This window comes from Jaculus jaculus, chromosome 4 (assembly GCF_020740685.1).
Source record: "Jaculus jaculus isolate mJacJac1 chromosome 4, mJacJac1.mat.Y.cur, whole genome shotgun sequence".
Classification (NCBI taxonomy): Eukaryota; Metazoa; Chordata; class Mammalia; order Rodentia; family Dipodidae; genus Jaculus; species Jaculus jaculus.
Window position 1 is genome coordinate 14472206 of NC_059105.1, and position 23167 is coordinate 14495372.

Sequence of the window (23167 nt, forward strand, 5' to 3'; positions counted from 1 at the left end):
TCGTCGTCCCCCCCCCCCCCCCCGCCCCCGAGATAAGAGTTTTGCTCTAGCCCAGGCTGCCCTGGAATTCACTATGTAGTCTCAGAGTAGCCTTGAACTCATGGCAATCCTCCTGCCTCTGCCTCCCGAGTGCTGGGATTGAAGGTGTGCACTGCCATGCCCAGCTGTCCTTCATTGTTTTTTCGAGACAGGGTCTCACTATGTAGTCCAGGCTGGCCCTGAACTCATAGCAGTCTTCCTGCCTGAACCTCTCAAAAGTGCTATGATTACAAGTGTGCACCACCACATCCAAGTACATCCTTGTTTGAGTGCCCTGAGGTAAAAGCATATCTTGCCACTTACTCTAATGTCTTTTCCACTGTCTTTGACCAGGGCCCCATCATTTGTCTGTGTATATTTCATAGGCACTTATGATTTCAGCCCCTATTTTGTACTCAAGTACCAACACAGAAGGGTGAAGGAAGGAAGGTCCAAGGCCAGAGTAGTGTGGCAGGTGTTTATGGATTTCCTCGCGGTGAGCAGAGTGGCTTGGTGGGTCACCTTAGAGATTCAACATTGTGAATGGCCCCCACAGGATCATTTTTATACAGCATAAAGTAGCCCTGTACCTGGGCAGGACTGATCTGAGTTGTAGCTTGAAGGACATGTTCGGCAAAAGTCTCAGCCAAAGAAGGTGCTTGCCCTGGGTAGAACCTCTGGAACATCTGGGTCAGCTGCCAGTGTGAGCAGTAGCCCACATACTCCTTCAGATCTACTCGTCCAGGGCGAATCAGGGCAGGGTCCAGCCTAAGAGGAGAAGCAAAGGCACAAGCAGTGGTCCTGCTGACACCCAAAAGAGATGGTCCCTTCAAGCTCCAAATCCTCAAAGCATGGAAGGAATAGTGTTGTCTTGTTCCTTACCTGTCAATGTGGTTGGTGGTCATAAACACAATGCGTGCCTCAGTGGAAGCCACACCATCCAAGGCGTTGAGCAGTCCACTGAAGGTAAGGCGCCCTAGACCTTGGTACTTTACAGGGTCTAGCAGAGGAAGACAAGCATAGGAGATCATGTCTTGCTTAAAAGTTAGCATCTTGTTCCATCTGCCACCATGGCTCCCTACTCATTAGTGCTTCTTATTGCTCATCCAGGTTATCACTTTTGTTAAGAATCACTCCCCTGCCCCAGTCCCCTCACTTACTCTCCACAGCCAAGTCTCTACTGAGAAAAGCAGCGTCCACATCCTCCAGGAGCACCAGGCTCTGCTGTGGGGCTATACTCAGCAGGTGGTTGAGCCGGTCATCTGAAAGGCTGGAGTCTGTGAGGCTCAGCAGACAGATGCTGTGTTCCAGTTCCCCTGCAAGGGCTGTGCTGTGGATAATGGCATGGCAGGAGGCACCCTGAAAACTCTTCTTTTAGCCCAGCCCTCTTTACTCCCAGTCTGAGAGGTGTGTCTGAGGCTTAAGTCTCCTTCCACTTGCCTTATATTCCACACATCTCATTTTACCCTGGTTCCTGGTGTCCACATTCATTTCCCTTTTCCAACCCCATCACTCAGTTTTTCTGCAAAGGTTGTTGTGCAGAGTTAAGGGAATTTGGTCACTCACATAAAACTGCTCTTTCCACAGCCAGGGGGTCCATAAAGGAGGTAGCCACGTCTGTAGGGAATGCCTAGAGATACCACCAGGATAAATAGCAAAGTGAATCATACTCGACCTCAGCTGCCTACATTCACTCTCAGCCCTGTTCTCTGTCAGTCTGGTGGCCTTGGTAGCAGAAGAAATCACCTCTTAGACAACATTTCTTTTCCCTGCACCTGGACTTCGGCTTCTTATCACTCCATCTAGCTAGAAAGTACTGTAGTTCCCACCTGGTTCTTACCTCTATCAATGTACCACTTGGGGTTATCAATGAATTCCCGGACATCTCTGACAATTCGATCAGTCAAACCCTGCTGCAGAACTACAGAACTCAGTGGTCGCCGCCGACGTGGATAGCCGAAGGTACGCCATTCAGAGCCCACAGCTGTATACATCACTGTCTTCCCTTCCTCCTGCTGTAAGGCTAGCTGTCGAGCTGAGACCAGGGAGATGAGAAAAGCCAGGAATAATTCTGATCACAGATGATTCAATTGGGTAGGACTCTGGCTTCCTGGTATGCTACTCCCAAGGGCTCAGTACCTCATCCCTCTTTTCCAAGCTGCTTATCTTCTGATGCCCAACGTTCCCATCCCTGCAACCCCCCTTATGAAGCCTGCCTATACCATCCCACACCTTCTTCTAAGATGTTGAAGAAAACCTTGCGGTCAGTGCCCAGGGCTGTGAAGGTGACAGATTCCCAAGGAGTCCCCGTCTGCAAGTCTACCATCTGCATGTCTCGACTTCGTTCTACCCGGATCCATTTCCCCTGATACCTGAATAAAAATGGTCAAAGTAATCCAGTTTTCTCCAATAGCCTTTTGTATTCTCAGAGCCCTCCCTGGCTCCTAATCTTACCAGATGAAGTGGTTTCCAGGGCTGGGGATAAATTCAAACTTGGTAGAAATACGGCCACTCTCATGCTGAAGGTATGACGTCTCAACACTGAGGTGCTGAGTACGGGCACTATGGCGAGTGAGCCAGCTAAGCAACCAGGCATAGCTTCTGTCTCTAGCAGGAACTTCCAGTGTGATCATGTAATGTCGCCGGAATGCCAGTAGGCCCAGCTGGGCTCCCTTCCGGGCCAGAGCAAGAGCTGTGCCCACACCAACTAGCCCAAATCCAGCCCCAAAATAGGGATTGTCCTTAAGGGCCAGAACAAAGTCTGAAAGCGGCATCTTGAAAGAGAAGCACAATGCCTACAGGCTCCAAGGCTTTATCAAATCCTAGGGGTGGGGGAGCAATGGAGATGGAACAAAGCACAAGAAAAGTTTAGGCAACAGATTCCACCCTAGGGCCCAGCCTCACCCTTCCCCTAGCCCAGAAGCAGGAGAGACAGGTCAGCAGGGATGATGTTGAAATGCAAGGGCAAACATCCCAGACCCACCGTCCCATTTTACCCTTCTATTAGCTGTTTTCTGCTGGAAGATCATTTCCTTAAGTTGAAGAGTAATATGTCTATTGACAGAATTTTGTGGTCCCTGAGAACAGCTGAGATAGAAAGGGGCCCACTGGGTGGAGCCAGCAGAAGTTTTTCCATTGATCTGTCAGTTAACATGTCTTAGCAAGAGAAATGTCCTTCAGGTAACCTCTCTTCCTTATTTATACCAAATTCCTAATGTCCTGCTCAAATCTTTATGACCTCCCACCTGAACAGTTCCAAATTAAATTTTAGTTCTTGAAATGGCATTTGAATGGGCCTTCATCACTGAACAGCTACACCCGAATCCAAAGCTTGTTTCTTTAGGATCAGCATCAACTCAATCACGCTTCCTACTCCAGCACCTTCAGGGACTTGCTCCCATTGGGTACATACTCCTCAGCCTGGTACTCAGCGAGCAAGACAATAGCGCGCCCACCTTTCATAGCTGAGCTCCTAATACTCCCTGTTCACCAATTATCACCACCCACCTCCTTGCTCTCCAGTTCCTGATTCGGAATGTCCATTCTTTGCATTCTCCCCAAGTTGAAATCCTACCATATTTCCCACACTGCCTTATCATGAATTCCACTCAATATGTGACTGCGCCCAACTGTGGACAGACACTACGAACCGGAGGGGAAGGGGACAAAATTGTTTCTAGTCCACCTCTCCTGCGACACTCCCATCCCCGCCACTTTGCCCTGCTACTGGCACTCTGGACGGGTGAACTGACATCAGTGGCCTCGACTGAGGCTCAGAGCTGGGAACCAGAATTCTAAGACACCTTTGCAAGGAGAGCCACAGGCGAATCTCTTCTGACCCCCGGTCCTGGCCTGACACGCGGAGGCTTCCTCCCAGACACCCTGCAAGGCTCGCGCCCCGAGGAACGTGGCTTGGAGTCCTCTGTCACTCCGCCCCCTTACCGTCCTGACGCTCTAGCCCTCGAACTCGATGGTGTCAGCCGGCCGCGCTCCGGGGAAGAGCTCGTGGCCCCGCCCCCTCCCCTCGTCTACTTCCCGCCACACCCACCAAGGTTAGGCCGCTCTGCCCCGCAGCTCTCGATGGTCCTCCTCCGGCTTCAGGGATGGGATTTAAAGGAAAAACCATAGAGTAGCAGCCGCTGAGTGAGAGAGAGCGTGACTTTCATGGGCCGGACTCCGAGAGGCGTCTGGGTCGAGGGCGGTCCCCACCTACCGGAGCCGTGGGAGGCCGATCCCGTGGTGGTGGACCATAGAGATGCGCGTCCAGCCGGCTCTGGGTTGCGAGGTGAGAGAGCGGCTGTCGGCGGGAGCCGGTGGAAGTGCGGCTGCAGGGAGCTGGAGGTAAAAGTTTCTCGGGCCACAGGATGAGCGGACCTGGGCGGTGGGCACCCGTGCGAGGAGGTGCTGAATGGAGCACGCCGACGAGTGGGGCCCCGGCGCATCTCAGTGGCCCCCCGGCGCTTCATCCGCGTCACCGCTCTGTGCCCCGCCCGGGTATCCGCTGCCTCTCCTCTGGGCGACGGTCGTGACGAAGCACCACCCCGAGCTTTGCAGGTTACTCGATGCCTGACCCGTCCTCTGGCTCTTGGGATCCGGCTCCTGCCACACACATTAGACGCTTTCGCCGCTTCCATTTACAGAGAGGAGAGCTGAGGCCCCGAGAGGCGAGGCGACTGCATTTGTTCAAGCCCCCACGGTGAGTCGAAGGAGGTGGGAACCGGTGTGCCCAGGCCTGGACCGCTTGTTTGCGGGGTCTTCCCTCTGCCTTCACTCGCCTGCCATCCTCTCTCTTGCCTCCTCCTGTTTTCCCACGGGTGAAGGGGTCTCACTCTGGTCCTCAGCACATCTTCCTTGGCTCTCCTGAGGCCATGCAGCCCAGAGCTGGCAGAGGCCCCAGAGCGGCGGTAATTTGCAGTAAGTGGAGGCTGTGGTTTCCAGAGAACCTCTCTGACCACCGAAGGGCACTTCCCTGCTCCCTTCTGAATTCCTGAATTTGATGGGGGATTCTGCAGAGAAAGGAATAGTCGTTTGTTATCTGGCCCTTGCCCAACCTCCTTGACTCACTTTCGTGAAATAATTGTCATCCTTCTTAACTACATAAATTACTCTGCTTAAACCCACTTCAGCCATTTATAAAGGAACATGCACTTTAATGACTATTCATTTCTGCGTTCTAATTTCAGGCTTTAGGAAATTAATGAGTTTGAAATGTCTCCAAATGTGTTACTTTGTATGTGAAGAGCCAATTGGTTTGATAGCATGGTGCATGATATCTAGCTTTACTGTGATGCATTTATTCACTATAATTTTATTTGTCTGATTTGCATACGTTTGCCAGTGGTTTGTGTTCATTAAAGTGACAATTTGAATAAATTTTCTCAAAAAGCTTCACATCTAAGTCTGGTAGAATGCTTATCTGTTCTGCAAGAAGCCCTGAGTTTCATCCCCTGAACCTCATAAACTGACCATTGTGGAACAGGCCTATAATCCGAGGAGGTAGGAAGATCAGAAATTCAAGGTCATCCATAGCTACACAGTGAATTGGAGACCAGCCTGGACTACATCCTGTTGTAAAAAGTTCCATGGAGCCGGGCATGGTGGCTCATGCCTTTAATCCCAGCACTTGGGAGACAGAGGTAGGAGGATTGCCATGAGTTCAGAGACCACCCTGAGACTCCATAGTGAATTCCAGTTCATCCTGAGCTACAGTGAAACCCTACCTTGGAAAAAAAAAAAAAAAGTTCCATGGACTGTAGAGATGGCTTAGCAGTTAAGACACTTGGCTACAAAGCCTAAGGACCAAGGTTCAAGTCCCCAGTACCCATGTAAGCCAGATGCACAAGGTGGTGTGTGAATCTGAAGTTCATTTGTGGGTGGAGGCCCTGGCATGCCCATTCTCTCTCTCTACTGCCTCTTTCTCTTCCTTTCCCCAAATAAATAAAATTATATTTTAAAAAATTTTATTGATAACTTCTATATTTACAGACAGTAAACCATGATAATTCTCTCCCTTCCCCTACATTCCCTTTCACAAGTCCACTGTCCATCATATCCCCTACTTTTCTCCATTAGTCTCTTTTATTTTGATGTCATCGTCTCTTTCTCCTGCTATGAGGCTCTTGTGAAGTTGCTAGGCACTGCAAGGTCATTGATATTGAAGCCAATTTCTGTCTGGTCAGTTGCATTATAAGGAGTGGTGCCCTTCCTTTGTCTCTTACATTCTTTCCACCACTTGTAAAGTTCCACATCTAAGGAGGGTAAATAAGTATAGGTAGTTAATTAGACAAGAGTTCGAGAAGAGAAAATACACATCAAGCCAAGAGTGAGGCAAAAGGTGGCAGGGTCTGCAAGCAAAAGAGAATGTCATAAGTCTGGAGAATAGCAAATCTTCTGGTTCAGAGATCTAGTGAGGACAGAAATGGGAAATATGTTGTGAGGTCAGCAGGGGCCAGATTGTGAGGGAATAGTCTTATTCTCACACTGAGGAATAATGGAAGAGGATCTTCTTGGCCCTACCCAATTTTGTTGTAAATAAGAAAATAGGCATTGCTTCATGGTGTGACCAAGGTCACTTAGCTAGCAAGAAACATAATCTGCAATCTTTAATGTTGGCCAAAACTAATGGGTGCTCTCCTAATATGACCCCATTACCATTCTGAAGTGTTTTGTTCTACGTATTGTTATGAAAGGAAACCATTTAGGTTTTATAATAAGGCCAGCATACTGCAGTGCAAGGAAATACTTAAATGGGTAGGCCAGCTGGGGAGAAAGTTAAGAGCCTTGATTATATTTTGTTTTTCTTCATCAGCATTTAAGAGGCCATAGCACAGAAGCCAATGGTGATGACCGACCCTGTGTTGGAGTCTCAGCCAGCCAACACCACTGAAGAGATGGATGGACTGTGCCCTGAGCTATTGCTGATTCCCTCACCTCTCTCTAACCGTGGCATTCTGAGCCCCATCCAGAGCTCCTGTGTTTCTGGGGACCCTGCGCCTTTGCCTGCTGACCCAGGCTGCCTCCTGGTAGAGGCCACATCTACTGAAGCAGGCCCAGAGAACATGGAAATCATTGTGGAAACAGTAGCTGAAACTTTGTCACCAGGAGCTTCTGGAGAGACCCCAGGTACAAACACAGTTTGCTGTCAGGCCAGTGGGACATCACACTGAAGTTTTGTCTGTGCTGTTTATTTTTATTTCCTTGAGAGAGAATGAATAAGCATGCCAGGGCCTCTTGCTGCTGCAGATGAACTTCAGATGCATGTGCCACTTTGTGCATCTGGCTTTATATGAGTGCTAGGGAATTGAACCTTGGCTGTCAGGCTTTGCAAGCAAGTGCCTTTAATTGCTCAGCCATCTGCTGAGTCTTGTTTGTTCTGTTTTTGATTCTTCTGTATAAATATGATGACAGCACAATATAGCATACTATTTTATCCTTTGAGATGTACTTTGGTTTGTATTTGGTGCACGTTGATGAAAGACTGGTATGATAGTACATAGCCTTTAACAAAGCTTTTGGTGAAGTCTATAGATTTGTGTCTGCTATGCAGTAATCCAGAAGGGAAGGCTTTTCTGACCTGTGCCCAAATCTGGCTTGTCCCTTTTTATTTTCTTTTTTGAAGTAGGATCTCACTCTAAAATTTATTATGTAGTCTGAAGGTGGCCTCGAACTCATGGCGATCCTCCTACCTCTGCCTCCTGATGCTGGAATTAAAGGCATGCACCACCACGCCTGGCCTTGTCCTTTGTTTTGTTTTGTTTGAGCCATTTCTTCTTCTGTTTTTATTTTATTGGTAAGAAGAGAGTGAGTGAGTGTATGGGTGTGCCAGGGCCTCCAGCCATGGCAAATGAACTCCAGTTACATACACCTATTCTGTGTATCTGGTTTGCATGGGAACTGGGGAATTGGACTCAGGTCATTAAGCTTGGCAGGCAAGCTACTGAACCACTGAGCCATCTCTTCAGCCCTTGTTTCTTGGAGTAGGGTTGTACTCTATCCCAGGCTATCCTGGAATTCACTCTGTAGTCCTAGGCTGGCCTTGAACTCACATACTCCTACCAAGTATGCCTACACCCCGGTTCAGCTTGTCCTTTCTTATACAGTTACCAGGGATTTCTTCCTTATTGACCCTACCCACAGAAATTAGGGATTAGGCAAGAGGCCTAGCCTGTTCCACCACCCTTGGCTTGGCAATACTTTTCAGATGTAACTGGTACTTTTTTCCCCTATTTCCTTGATGCTTCACTTATCCAAGGTATATTATTAAGAATGAGGTGTTGAAAGTTGGCATGGTGGCACATGCCTTTAATCCCAACCCTCAGAAGGCAGAGGTAGGAGGATCACGTGAATTTGAGGCCAGACTGAGACTACATAGTGAATTCCAGGTCAGCCTGGGCTAGAGCAAAGATAAAAAAACTAAAAAAAAACACAGAATGGCTGGAGGGATGTGGTTAGTGGAGGGATGCTTTGGTGGTTAAGGCATTTGCCTGCAAAGCCAGAGGACCCAGGTTCAGTTCCCTAGGACCCATGTTAGCCAGATGCACAAGGTGGCACATGTGTCTGGAGTTTGTTTGCAGTGGCTAAAAGGCCCTGGCACACATCCTTTCTCTCTGTGTCTCTCTTTCCCCCTCTTTCTCTCTGTCAAATAAACAATTTTTTTAAAAAAATAGTAATTTGATTGGGTTGAGCGTGGTGATACACGCCTTTAATCCCAGCACTCAGGAGGCAAAGATAGGAGGATCGCTGTGAGCTTGAAGCCACCTTGAGACTACGTAGTGAATTCCAGGTCAGCCTGGGCCAGAGTCAAACCCTACCTCAAAAAATAGTAATTTGGGCTGGAGAGATAGCTTAGGGGTTAAGGCACTTGCCTTCAAAGCAAAAGGACTTGGCTCAGTTATCCAGTATCCACATAAACCAGATGCACAAAGTGGCACATGCATCTGGAGTTCATTTAAATAGTAACATAGAATAGCCAGTTGTGGTGGCACACACCTTTAATCCCAGCACTTGGGAGGCAGAGGTAGGAGGATCGCCAAGAGTTCAAGGCCACCCTGAAACTACATAGTGAATTCCAGGTCAGCCTGAGGTAGAGTGATACCCTACCTCGAAAAACCAAAAAGAAAAAAAAAAACAGTAACATATTACATAATCTCTCTAACACTAGAAATTAGAAAAGAACTAAATTCTTAAATTTTTATTTATTCATTTTTATTAGTATTACCATTCTAGGGGGAGTTTGAGGTAGGGCCTCACTTTAGCTCAGGCTGACTTAGAATTCACTATGTAGTATCAGGGTGGCCTCCAACTCATAGCAATTCTCTACCTCTGCCTCTAGAGTGCTGGGATTAAATACACCACTACGTCTGGCTAAGTTTTATTTGGTTTTATTTGAGAGAGAGAGAAAGAGAGAGAGAGATTTGATACACTAGGGCCTTCAGCCACTGCAAACAAACTCCAGATGCATTCGCTTCCTTGTGCATCTGGCTTACATGGGTCTTGGGGAATTGAACTAGGTCCTTTGGCTTTGCAGGCAAATGCCTTAACTGCTGAGCCATCTCTCCAGCCCAAAAGAACTAATTTTAGACAGACTTGAAAAATAAAATGACATCTCATAGTTACTACTAAATGAAATTTGTATGTAATTAAGCATTCTTCCATATGGTTACTGATTTTATTTATTCTTTAGTGAACTGCATTAGGTTTTTTATGTTGCAATACGATAGCCTATGTAGACCATGCTGATCTTTAATTTAGTAATCCTCCTGCTTCTGCCTCTTGGACTGCTGGGATTACAACAGGTATTTTTCCTCCTCATTTGTTTATCTTTATTTTTCGGTTTTTCATGGTAGGGTTTCACTTTAGTCCAGGCTGACCCGGAATTCACAATGCAGTCTCAGAGTGGCTTTGAACTCACGGTGATCCTCCTACCTCTGCCTCCCAAGTGCTGAGATTAAAGGCATGTACCACCACGCCCGGCTCCTCTAAAGATTAGTTCTGAAATTTAAAGATACTTTTTTTGTTGTTGGTTGGTTGGTTGGTTTTTCTTTTTTTTCTTTTATTAATTAGTTTTGTATTCAGCAAATACAGTCAGTTTGGTACCATTATTAGGCTCATCCGTGACCTCCCCATTGGCCCCTCCTTATTGAGGTATATGGGTCATGCATTGTGGAGTTAGCCCACAGTTATGGGTAAGATAAATGTCTTTGCATATCATGACCCAACATGTGGCTCTGACATTCTTTCTACCCCTCTTCCACAAAATTTCCCTCAGCCATATTGAGTTCATTTTTGGTCTGCTTCAGTGATGAGGTGTTGGGGGCCTCTGAGGCTCTGGCTCTCTGATTTGGTAGGAGTTGATTTTTCTCTGAATTGGTCACCTTCCCCCTTGTGCTGGTATCTGGTTCCTCAGGAAAACAGCACCCTTGCTTGTTTTGCCATTTTTTCTTAGTTTCAGCCGGGGCTCTTTTGAGGTATGATGGGGTGGCTCTCTCCTTAGGATCTACATCTATCTGAAAAAGAGAAGCAGATTCTCCAACAGAGAGTAAGTTAGCACCAGGACAAATGAGATAACCCTTACTTTTTTTTATAGAGAATTTAATAGGTGTAGGCCCTCTTGTAGCCCATGATTGATGGTAGCTTGATATTGGAGAGTGGGCTTATGTTTGGATATGGTTCTGACTTGTTTCCCAGCTTCAGCTATGGGTCCCATGCCACTGAGGGGATCAGTTAGCCAAAATAAGAGTATTTGGTTCCCCACCATGGCTGTGTGCCACTATTGCACTTGTGTGGGCATCACAACAGGTTATTTGCTGCTAAGTAGGTGAGACCATGAGTTGCTTGGACAGATATTAGTCATTTTCCGTCAGTCGCCCATGTAGCACCTTCTGGCACTAGATGCGCTGTCTGGGGACTGACACTCTTCTAGCTTCCAGCTGTGCCATCCCATTTTACATGTCCACTGCATATGGTGTCTTCAGCAGTAGGGTCTTACCACTATCCTTTGGTGGGTCATCAAGTACTCTGACAGAAATCTGTCTGTCTTTTAGGAAACCTCATAGGTCTCTCTGATCGAAAGCTCATTGTGGATGATAGCCTCATGCTGGTACTGGGCATTACAGGTCAGTGCCCACTACAAAAATGAGGGAAAAGATAACTAATGTACAAGAGTTAGAGAGGGGCTGGAGAGATGGCTTAGCGGTTAAGCGCTTGCCTGTGAAGCCTAAGGACCCCGGTTCGAGGCTCAGTTCCCACGTTAGCCAGATGCACAAGGGGGCGCACGCGTCTGGAGTTCGTTTGCAGAGGCTGGAAGCCCTGGCGTGCCCATTCTGTCTCTCTCCCTCTATCTGTCTTTCTCTCTGTGTCTGTTGCTCTCAAATAAATAAATAAATGAATAAATAAAACATACAAATGTCAAAAGAAAAAAAAAAGAGTTAGAGAGAAGAGAGAGAGAGAGGGAGAGGAAGGAAGGGAAGATGTAGAAGATTAAGGTTAGCCTTAATCCTACCCTTTCCAGTGTCTTGTGGTTCAGGTGTTCCCTGTAAGGGCCTGGTGAAGGTTCAGCCATTTTGTCTGCCTTTTAGGAAGTAGAATTTTATGGTTTTTGTTTTTTCGAGGTAAGGTCTGACTGTAGCTGGCCTGGATTTCACTATGTAGTCTCAGGGTAGCCTTAAACTCACAGTGATCCTCCTACCTCTGCTTCCTAACTGCTGGGATTAAAGGTGTGCGCCACCACACCTGGCTTTAACTCTTTCTTATATTTTAAAATGTTTTTTCCAAGGCTCTTTTCACTAAAGAGAAGTTTCTAGATTCCAAATTTTATTTATTTAAGAAAGAGAAAAAGAGTCAGATGGATGTGCCAGGGCTTCCACCCACTGCAGACTAAACTCCACATGTGCCACCTTGTGCATCTGGCATAAGTGGGTCCTAAGAAATCAAACCTGGGTCCTTTGGCTTTGCATACGCCTTAACTGCTAAGTCATCTCTCTAGCACCAAGAGAAGTTTTTAAATATTACTTGGTCAAGTTAGCTAATTTTTCCCACTATCCTTTACTAATGCACTACAATACTGGGGAAAATAGTAGCAGATGTAACTGGTAATAGTTAAAAAACGGGCTGAGCATGGTGGTGCCCTCCTTTAATCCCAGCATTCAGGAGGTAGTAAGAGGATCACTGTGAGTTCAAGGCTGCCTTGAGACTACATAGTGAATTTCAGGTCAACCTGGGCTAGAGTGAAACCTTACCTCAAAAATCAAAACAAACAAACAAAAAACACCTATATGGGTCTGGAGAGATGGCTTAGCTGTTAAAGCCCTTGCGTGGTAAGCCCAATAACCCAGGTTCAGTTCTCTAGTACCCATGTAAAGCCAGATGCACAAGATGGCACATGCATTTGGAGTTTGGTTGCAGTGGCTAGAGGCCGTAGGATACCCATCCTCTTTCTCAAATAAATAAATAAAATATATTTTTTAATTTTTTTAAATTAACAACTTCTATGATTTGTAAATATTATCCCATGGTAATTCCCTCCCTCCTCCCACTTTCCCTTTGAAACTCCACTCTCCATCATATCCCCTCCCCTTCTCAATCAGTTTCTCTTTTATTTTGATGTCATCATTTTTTCCTCCTCTTATGATGGTCTTGTGTAGGTAGTGTCAGGCACTGTGAGGTCATGGATATCCAGGCCATTTTGTGTCTGGAGGAGCACATTGTTTGTTTTTGCTTTTGTTTCTCGAGGTAGGGTCTCACTCTAGCCCAGGCTGACCTGGAATTCACTATGGAGTCTCAGGGTGACCTCGAACTCTCGGCAATCCTCCTACCTCTGCCTTCCGAGTGCTGGGATTAAAGGCATGTGCCACCATGCCCAGCTGGAGGAGCACATTGTAGGGAGTCCTCCCCTTCCTTTGGCTCTTACATTCTTTCTGCCACCTCTTCTGCAAAGGACCCTGAGCCTTGGAAGGTGTGATGGAGATATTTCAATGCTGAGCATTCCTCTGTCACTTCTTCTCAGCACTTTGATGCCTTCTGAGTCATCCCAAGGTTACTGCCATCTGAAAAGAGAAAGTTCTCTAATAAAAAAGTGACAGTACTGTTAATATTTGGGTATGAACATTAAGAGAAGTGCTTACTGGTTAGTTTGATGAGCATAGTATATACATTTAGCCAGACACCAGCAGACATTGCAGCCCTAGGGCTCATGACTAGCCCTGTTGTAGGTTTTCGGTATCAGGAATATATTCCCTCCCATGGAGTGGGCCTCCAGTCAAATTAGAGGGCAGTTGGTTTCCACCATGACAGACATGCCACTATTGCACCCATTGGCTCATTTGGCCTGGTTGGCCAAATACAAGGCTTGCACTGTCCACTGTTGGGTATCTTCACTGCTGATTTCTCTCTCTCCCATTGAGCTGCATGCAGTATGGCTTTTTCCAGCTTTCTGTCAGATGGTCTACATGGAAGAGGATTTCAGCTCAGTTCCAGCAGGGTTTCTCAGTGACCTTGTAGCCCAAGTATGTGAAGTCTTCAGCAATAGGGTCTTACCATTTATTGCTGGTGGGAAACCAAGGGCCTTGGCAATGGCCTGTAATGTTTTGGGGGTATCAGGGACCTCCCTGGCCAATAATAACTCACTGGAAGGTATCCCAAAGGTATCTTTAAAAGAAAAAAGAAAGAAAACTCAGTGGTTCATCAAGGTAGCGTTTGATTGTTTATCAATTTATCAATGCTCTGAAATACTAAGAACTGGACAAAAAGAAAAACCATGAAGTAGACTTAAATGTACTTAAATCCAAATATATCTGTAATAAATAGTACCTTGGTGTATGCCTATAATCCTAAAACTCCTGTAATCTTAGCACTTGGAAAGCTGAGATGGGAGAATATATAGCTGGAGGTCAGCCTAGGTCACATATCAAGGTCAGCCAGCCTAGGCTATATGTTAAGATCCTGTTTAAAAAAAAAAAAAAAATTGGAGAGATGGCTTGGTGATTAAGGCACTGGACTGCAAAGCCACAGGACCCTGATTCTCCAGGATCCATGTAAACCAGATGCACAAGGTGGTGCATATATCTGGAGTTTATTTGCAGTGGCTGGAGGCCCTGGTGGATTCCCTCCCCCGTCTCTCTGTCTGCCTCTTTCTCTCTGACCCTCACTCAAATAAATAAAATAAAATAATTTTAAAAATAATAAAGTTCCGGGCTGGAGAGATGGCTTAGAGGTTAAGCGCTTGCCTGTGAAGCCTAAGGACCCCGGTTCGAGGCTCGGTTCCCCAGGTCCCACGTTAGCCAGATGCACAAGGGGGCACACGTGTCTGGAGTTCGTTTGCAGAGGCTGGAAGCCCTGGTGCGCCCATTCTCTCTCTCTCTCCCTCTATCTGTCTTTCTCTCTGTGTCTGTCGCTCTCAAATAAATAAAAATTAAAAAAAAAAAAAAGCACAGCTGGGCATGGTGCTGCACACTTAAAAAATAATAATAATAATAAAGTTCCAAAAGAATACAGACTAGGGTCAAGGTAGTTTACTCGTTGTATATTTATCATTTGAAATATATTAAACTTTTAAAATAACAATAGTTGAGGGGCTGGAGAGATGGCTTAGTGGTTAAGGCATTTGCCTGTGAAGCCAAAGGATCCAGGTTCAGTTCCCCAGGACCCACATTGTCCAGATCACAAGGTGGCGCATGCATCTGGAGTTTGTATGCAGCAGCTGAAAGCCCGGGTGCATTCTCTCTCTCCCTCTCTTCCTCTCCCCCTCCCTCCCTCTCTCTCTCTCTCTCTCTCTCTCTTTCTCTCTTTCTGAAATAAAGTTAATAATAATAGTAAAGTGAAAAATGATCAGCAGAATAAATGTAGGACAGACCTAGGCATAAATCATGGTTCCCCCTCTAGCAAGAACGTCCTTGACCTTGTGGAATCCCAGGTTATTCTTTTTATAGAGCTGTTGGAAAACCAAAAGCATTATTGAGGTCAGCCCATTCCCCCAAAAGTGGTTACAGCCAGATATAGTGGCTCACACCTATAATCCCAGTACTCTGGAGGCTATGGAGAACAAGTTCCAGCTTGATCTGGGCTAGAGTGAAGTCTTGCCCCCCCTAAAACCAGAATGGGGCTGGAGAGATTGCTTAGCAGTTAGGGTGCTGGCCTGAGGCCTAAGGACCCAGGTTCAATTCCCCAGTACCCATGTAAGCCAGGTGCTCAAGGAGGTGCATGCATCTGGAGTTTGTTTGCAGTGGCTGAAGGCCCTGGCAGCCCATTCTCTCTCTCAAATAAATATATATATATATATATTTTTTTTTTTTTTTAAAGAACAAACAAGAAAGGTTTCACTCATAAAGTTGATTTGGCTCTTCTGTTTGTTTTTATTTCATTTTTGGTTTTTCAAGGTAGGGTCTTGTGCTAGCCCAAGCTGACCTGGAATTTACTATGTAGCTCAGGGTGGCTTTGATCTCATGGTGATAGTCCTACCTCTGCCTCCCACGTGCTGGGATTAAAGGCCTGTGCCACCATGCCTTGCTGATTTGGCTCTTCTGAAAAAGAATATTCTCTGTTTTAAAAGTGACACTTTGGGCTGGAGAGATGGCTTAGCGGTTAAGCGCTTGCCTGTGAAGCCTAAGGACCCCGGTTCGAGGCTCGGTTCCCCAGGTCCCACGTTAGCCAGATGCACAAGGGGGCGCACGCGTCTGGAGTTCGTTTGCAGAGGCTGGAAGCCCTGGCACGCCCATTCTCTCTCTCTCCCTCTATCTGTCTTTCTCTCTGTGTCTGTCGCTCTCAAATAAATAAATAAATAAATAAATTTTTTTAAAAATCTGTTTTAAAAGTGACACTTTGTCATATGTATTACACATATTTTCCCTAGTTGGTCCTTGTTCTCTTGGAAGTTTCTAATTTTTATTTGGCCAAAATGAATCTTTTTGTTAATGTCATTAAATTTTTAGTTCTGAGGGAGTTTGAAAGAATGAACAAGCCAGGGCCTCTTGCCCCTGCAAACAAACTTCAGACACATGTGCTACTTTGTGCATCTGGCTTTATGTGGGTACTGGGGAATTGATCCAGAGTTGACAAGCTTAACAAGCAAGCACTTTTAACCACTGAGCCATCTCCCAAACCCAAGATAGGTCTTTTCCTAATACTTCCTGGGTTTGATTGCTGACTCCTTAACACACATGCTAGGCACATACGCTTTTGCCAAGTATTGTGTTATGCACTAGAAATCTGAACACATGCCAGACAGGCCACCCCTGGCCTATGGGCTTACAGTCCAGTGTAGAGCCAGACATGAATCCCATCTACACTGACCACGTAAAAATTCACGTACACTACTACTAGTAACTAACTCCTGCCATCGTGTCCATCTGATTCTGTGCCTTTCTCTGTCGGTCCTCTGCCTGCAGGTGTCCTGGTAAAGGTGGTGGAGGTATACTTCTGTGAGCGCTGTGAACAGAGCTTTTCAGAGCCTACCCTGCTGTCGCTGCACCAGTGCACTGAGACCCATATGCAGCCTGTGCAGGACCTCTCTAGCCCCCTGTGCTCTGCAGAGCTGCCCCCCAGCAACTCCACCCTCCATGGCACTCTACAGGAACCCAGCTTGCCAGATAGTCCCCTGCCATGTCCTGTGTGTAGACAAGAGTTTGTCCAACCCCAGGCCCTGAAGAGCCACTTCAAGATTCACCGGGCCATTCCCAGTACATTCTCCTGCCCAGAATCTGACTGTGTGTTCTCTGCTGAAGATCGCAAGGGTCTGCAGCACCACCTGAGGCAGACCCACAAAGCAGTGCCCGTCCCCTGTTCATTCCGGGGCTGCTCCCTGCTTTTTGGGAGCCAGCAGGGAATGGAGCTGCACCGGCAGGCCCATTACCCTTTCCACTGCAGCCACTGCAGCTTCATGGGCTCCAACGTCAAACTCTTCCGGCAGCATCAGCGGACCCATGGGGCAAGGACACAGGGAGAACTTTCTGCTGTTCAGGGCTTTCCATCCCAGGAGCTGCTGCCAGGTAGGGTGCTAGGGGCCCAGCAGTCCCCTGCCTGGAATATAGCCACAGTCAGTCTCTTAAAGGAGAAACATTTGTTTCCATTATGAATGTGTCTTGAGCATAAGGGAATCTAGACAGTGGCTCATAAGGATGGAATTACAAGATGACATGGGAATGCAATTAGAAAATTCAAACGGGTCCAAACATACATGGAACAAAAGAGAAGCTTTTGTCTGTGACACCAAGTGACATTTGGTGTAGGCAACATGTGATCTGAAGTTATTGTAGCACTATCCTGTACTGATCCGTTGCAGAGCGTACTTTCTGAGGGCAAGGGTGAAAGTGACTGTCGGTGGCTATGGCCACTGGTGGAATGCCTAAGAGATTGCCTTTATAACGAGTGAGACTGGAGCTGGTTGTGGTGGTTTGCTTGGAAGATGGAGTTAGAAGAATCAGGAATTGAAGGTCATTCTCAGTTACATAGTGAGTTTGAGGCCAGCCTGGGTTATAAGAGATGCGGTCAAATAAATACATAAAATGCGTGAGGTTGGGCAAGAGTTTCAGAAAGGAAGGGAGGGGAAGAAGAAGAAAGAAAACCATCAAGAAGAGCCAGGTAATTGCTGGGCATAGTGGCACATGCTTTTAATCCCAGCACTTGGGAGGCAGAGGTAGGAGGATCATAGAGAGTTAGAGGCCACTCTGAGACTACATAGTGAATTCTAGGTTAGCCTGAGCTAGTGAGGCCCTACCTCGGGGGAAATAAAAAAAAAGCCAGGCATGGTGGCATACACCTTTAGTCCCAGCAGCCTGGAGGCTGAGGTGGGAGGATCTCTGTGAGTTTGAGGCCACTCTGACACTAATTCTAGATCACTCTGGGCCACAGTAAAACTCTACCTTGGGAAAGAAAAGAAAAAAAAAAAAAGATGGTGCTTTATCAGATCCTCCTCGTAGTCAAAAACAAAAATCAAAATGGAATGAAGAGAACAGGAAAAATAGGCCAGGAGAAGATAGGATTGTGATATGAGAACTTGGATTGCTAAGACCCCCTTTTAGCACTAATGCCTAAAGAAGACTTCTGAGGGGCAACGTGTGTCCCTGAATCACCAAGTTGAGCTTCTAAATAGAAGAGTTGAAAAGTTAGTATGGGTCTGGAGAGATAGCTTAGTGGTTAAGGCACTTGCCTGTGAAGCCTAAGGACCTAGGTTCAATTCCCCAGTATGCACATTAGCCAGATGCACAAGGTAGTGCCTAAGTCTGGAGTTCGTTTGCAGTGGCTGGAGGCTCTGGAGCATCCATTCTCTCTCTAAAAGGGAAGGGAGAGAGAGGGGAAATTAGTACATTTACCAACCTTGAACCACATCAACTATTAGCTCTGAGGACTTGGGCCAAGGAAGTACAGTCTCCTGTTCTCTACACCCAAGCCTCTGCCCTATCCTTAGAGAATTAAAAGTGGTCTGGATCTGGTATTACCTAAGATTTGATTTCTTTAGACTAGATTTTTACTGATAGCGTACCCCTATCTTGAGTGGGGATATGTGTATCTAACTAGCACCTAGAGTACTAAGTGAAAGCAGTTTTTACTTTTTGCTCAAAGGAATGTAACCGATTCTGTTAGCTAGTCAGGGAGAAGTACAAGTATTCAGTCCTGTCATTGATCCCTTTGGAATACAAATTTTATGTGTCTGTACAGCTGCCCAAGTGCCTCCAGGAGAAGATCCTTCCAAGAAAGCAGGCACACCTTTGGCTCAACAGGAATCAGCTCAGGAGGAAGATGTGGAAGAGGAGAGCGGCAGCCGGCAAGCTGTCCAGAAAGCTCCGGGCGAAGGCCAGCAGGACCAGCAGTTAGAAGGTAATAGACTCACTAGGCTTGGAGCGTTTGGTGGTGGACAGTGGATGGTTCCAATATTTATTCTTTAAAAAAAAAAAAAAAATTATTTGAGAAAGAGAGAATGGGCATGCCAGGGCCTCCAGCCACTGCAAAGAAATTCCAGGTGCATGTGTGTCCTTGTGCATCTGGCTTACGTGGGTCGTGGGGAATCGAATCGAGGTCCTTAGGCTTCACAGGCAAACACCTTAACTGCCAAGCCATTTCCTCAGCGCTGTTCACATTCTTTATCTTCCACTTAAGTCAAGGTCTAGAACTAGTTCAGTGGTAGAGGACTTGCCTGGCACATGTAAGTGCTTGGGTTTAACCCCAGGAGTGAAAAAAAGCCAAAAGAAAGTCCAGGTCTAGTGGGCAGTGATAAGCAGGACAGGGATAAACATAATTGACGCTTATGGGCTGTATCTTCTCAGCCAGAATGCTCTTGTGGGGAAAGAGGGTGTGTTAGCATACAGATGACAGAGACTGTTGATGATCAGCCTGTTTTGCCTAGCTCCCTAAGACTTTCCTGAATCTTTGCTTCCCAGTTTTCTAACTTAGGAGTATACTTGAAATTCATTTCACAAAGAGCATATTGACTGTTAGGTGAATAAGAAAGGTTTGATTTTATGTATTACCAGCTCACATTTATCTGGAGCTCAGTGAGCTGCACTTCATTAAGAGCCCATTACCTTCTTCCCTTTGGTTCACTCCTTTTGTGGCTCTTTTTCTTTCTTTTCTGTGGAGGAAGGGGAGGGTTGCTCTGGCCCAGGCTGACCTGGAATTCACTGTGTAGTCTCAGGGTGGCCTTGAACTCATGGCAATCCTCCTACTTCTACCTCCCAAGTGTTGGAATTAAAGTCACGTGCCAACACACCTGGCTTCTTTTCTTTCTGATCAACCCTGCTGATCCTTTTGCCTGTCTTGTAGAACAAGGGCAGCAAGAATATGAAGGTTCTGAAGAGGATCACCATGAGTTCAAGGCCACTCTGAGACTACATAGTGAATTCCTCATCAGTCTGGGCTAGAGCAAGACCCTACATTGAAAATAATAATAATAATAATAGCTGGGCATTGTGGCATACGCCTTCAATTCCAGCACTCAGGAGGCAAAGGTAGGAGGATCGCCATGAGTTTGAGGCCACCCTGAAACTACATAGTGAATTCCAGGTCAGCCTGAGCTAGAGTGAGACCCTATCTTGAAAAACCAAAAAAAAAAAAAATAAAAAAAAAATAAATAAATAGGGCTGGAGAGATGGCTTAGTGGTTAAGGTGCTTGCCTGCAAAGTCTAAGGATCCATGTTCAACTCTCCAGGTCTCACATAAGCCAGACACACAAGGTGACACAGCACAAGGTCACATATGTGCACAAGATGGCGCACACATCTAGGGTTCATATGAGTGGCTGGAGGCCCTGTTGTACCAATTCTTTCTCTCTCACTCTCATAAAACACAGAGAGAGACTAATTGGAAAGGGGAGGGGATTCAGTGGAGGATGGGTTTGAGAGGGAGAGAATGGGAGTAGAGGGAGGGAAATATCATGGTTTGTTGTCTATACTTATGGAAGCTGCTGAGGTAGGAGAATCACTGTGAGTTCAAGCCAGCCTGAGAGTACATAGTGAATTCCAAGTCAGCCTGAGCTAGAGGGAGACTCTACCTCAAAACAAAACAATAACAAAAAAAAAAAAAAATGAGGTGGCACACCCCTTTAATCCCAGGATTGGGAGGCAGAGGTAAGAGGATCACCAAAAGTTCCACACCACCCTGAGACTACATAGTGAATTCCAGGTCAGCTGAGCTAGAGTGAGACCCTACCTTGAAAAACCATAAAAATAAAAAATAAAAAAATCAGGAATAGAGCAGTAGCTCAGCAGGACAGGTCTTGTCTAACAAAGCTAAGGACCCAGGTTTTATTCCCCAGGACTCATGCAAGCCAGATGTACAAGGTGGCGTATGTGTCTGGAGTTTCTTTGCAGTGGCTGGAGGCCCTGGCACATCCATTCTCTTCGCCATCTTATCTGCCTCTTTCTGTCTCTTGTCTCTCAAATAAATAAAAAGAAAAAAATCATAAAAATGAAAAGAATATGAAGTTCTGTCCAGATTGTTCTGAGTAGGTCTAAACTTAAAAACAGCACTAAACTTAAAACTGGCCATTATAAGGACTGGGTTTTTCTTTTCTTTTTTTTTTTTTTTTTAATATTTTTATTTATTTGAGAGTGACAGACAGAGAGAGAAAGGCAGAGAGAGAGAGACAGAGAATGGACGTGCCAGGGCCTCCAGCCTCTGCAAACGAACTCCAGATGCGTGCACCCCCTTGTGCATCTGGCTAACGTGGGTCCTGGGGAGTTGAGTCTCGAACCGGAGTCCTTAGGCTTCACAGGCGAGCGCTTAACCGCTAAGCCATCTCTCCAGCCCAGGACTGGGTTTTTCTTTTCGTTTCATTTCTTTTCTTTCCTCCCTCCCTCCCTCCTTCCCTCCCTCCCTCCCTCCCTCCCTCCCTTCCTTCCTTCCTTTTTTTTTTTTTTAATTTTTTTTTATTTTTATTTTTTATTTATTTATTTGAGAGTGACAGACAGAGAGAGAAAGACAGATAGAGGGAGAGAGAGAGAATGGGCGTGCCAGAGCTTCCAGCCTCTGCAAACGAACTCCAGATGCGTGCGCCCCCTTGTGCATCTGGCTAACGTGGGACCTGGGGAACCGAGCCTCGAACCGGGCTCCTTAGGCTTCACAGGCAAGCGCTTAACCGCTAAGCCATCTCTCCAGCCCCCTTCCTTTCTTTTTTTGACCACTTTCTTCTTTTTTTAAAAATTTATTTTGAGAGAGAAAGAGGCAGGGAGAGAAGTGGTGTGCCAGGGCCTTCAGCTACTGCAAAGAAAGTATAGACGCATGTGCCCCCTTGTGCACATGTGTGACATTACATGCTTGTATCACTGTGCATCTGGGACTGGGAGAGTGGAACATGAGTCCTTAGGCTGTGCAGGCAATCACTTAACTGCTAAGCCATCTCTCCAGCTTTCATCTTTTTTAAAAAATTTATTTTGAAAAAGGGGTTTTTCTTAATACTCGAGTTTCTTCCTCCTATAAGACAATATTTGTGTCTGGACAAACTGTGACTCTTCTGTTAACTGATCAGCCACTGAGCTACTAAAGAATCTCCGAATCCTTTGCATTCCCTCCCACAGGGGATGTGACATCTAGCACTGAGTCCTTCTTCAAGACACACATGTGCCCAGAGTGTAAGCGCTGCTTTAAGAAGCGGACCCATCTAGTAGAGCACCTCCACCTCCACTTCCCAGACCCGAGCCTCCAGTGTCCCAACTGCCAGAAGTTCTTCACCAGCAAGAGCAAACTGAAGACCCATCTGCTGCGGGAGCTAGGCGAGAAGGCCCACCGCTGCCCCCTGTGTCACTACAGTGCCGTGGAGAAGAATGCCCTCAACCGCCACATGGCCAGTATGCATGAGGACATTTCCAACTTCTACTCAGACACGTATGCCTGTCCCGTCTGCCGGGAGGAGTTCCGCCTCAGCCAGGCCCTCAAGGAGCACCTCAAGAGCCACGCAGCAGCAGCTGCCGCAGAGCCCTTGTCCCTACACTGCTTTCAGGAGGGCTGCAGTTACGCAGCCCCTGACCGCAAGGCCTTCGTAAAGCACCTCAAGGAGACCCACGGGGTGCGGGCTGTGGAGTGCCGCCATCATTCGTGCCCCATGCTCTTTGCCACAACTGAAGCCATGGAGGCCCACCACAAGAGCCACTATGCCTTCCACTGTCCCCACTGTGACTTTGCCTGCTCCAACAAACACTTGTTCCGCAAACATAAGAAGCAAGGCCACCCAGGCAGTGAGGAGCTCCGGTGCACCTTCTGCCCCTTTGCCACCTTCAACCCTGTTGCCTACCAGGACCACGTGGGCAAGATGCACGCGCATGAGAAGATCCACCAGTGCCCCGAGTGCAACTTTGCCACCGCCCACAAGAGGGTGCTTATCCGACACATGCTATTGCATACTGGTGAGATGGCTTCCATCCTTATGATAACGTATTATTAATCATGGTGCCGGGCATGGTGGCGCACACCTTTAATCCCAGCACTTGGGAGGCAGAGGTAGGAGGATCGCCATGAGTTCGAGGCCACCCAGAGACTCAGCCTGGGCTAGAGTGAGACCCTACCTCGAAAAACCAAAAAAGTGATCACGGTAACAATAATGGCTGTGTAATAATACATAGTGATTTCATATGCATTCTCCCATTTTACTCTTCTCAGTCTTACAGGCAAGGCAGAGATGAGAAGAGACAAACTCTGTGGGTTAAGTTAGGCCAGGTTTGGTGAGCAC

The 23167-nt window shown here is 46.7% G+C and overlaps 2 protein-coding genes across 4 annotated transcripts in view; one reads left to right on the forward strand and one right to left on the reverse strand.

Moving 5' to 3' along the window:
• Positions 1-482: 482 nt before the first annotated feature.
• LOC101612288 (mitochondrial chaperone BCS1) lies at positions 483-3990 on the reverse strand. Of its 2 annotated transcripts, none has more exons than XM_045147603.1 (8): positions 3961-3990; positions 2473-2840; positions 2251-2390; positions 1859-2053; positions 1585-1648; positions 1179-1348; positions 901-1018; positions 483-786 (listed from the first exon to the last, which is right to left on the reverse strand). In XM_045147603.1, the coding sequence occupies exons 2-8, from the start codon at positions 2790-2792 to the stop codon at positions 537-539; spliced, it is 1257 nt and encodes a 418-aa protein (XP_045003538.1). In that variant the 5' UTR covers positions 2793-2840; positions 3961-3990; the 3' UTR covers positions 483-536. The 2 variants fall into 2 exon arrangements, with proteins under 2 accessions (XP_045003538.1, XP_004662986.1); XM_004662929.3 differs by lacking the exon at positions 3961-3990 and adding an exon at positions 3822-3956.
• Positions 3991-4148: 158 nt separating this feature from the next.
• The window catches only part of Znf142 (zinc finger protein 142), a 29809-nt gene continuing 10790 nt past the window's right edge, over positions 4149-23167 (forward strand). The window contains exons 1-5 of one of the 2 annotated variants that reach the window (XM_045146992.1): positions 4149-4714; positions 6827-7140; positions 16398-16997; positions 18667-18825; positions 22020-22844. In XM_045146992.1, coding sequence (XP_045002927.1) covers positions 6855-7140; positions 16398-16997; positions 18667-18825; positions 22020-22844 — 1870 coding nt within the window. In that variant the 5' untranslated portion in view covers positions 4149-4714; positions 6827-6854. The remainder of the gene's footprint in view (positions 4715-6826; positions 7141-16397; positions 16998-18666; positions 18826-22019; positions 22845-23167) is intronic. The other variant, XM_004662931.3, reaches the window with a different exon arrangement.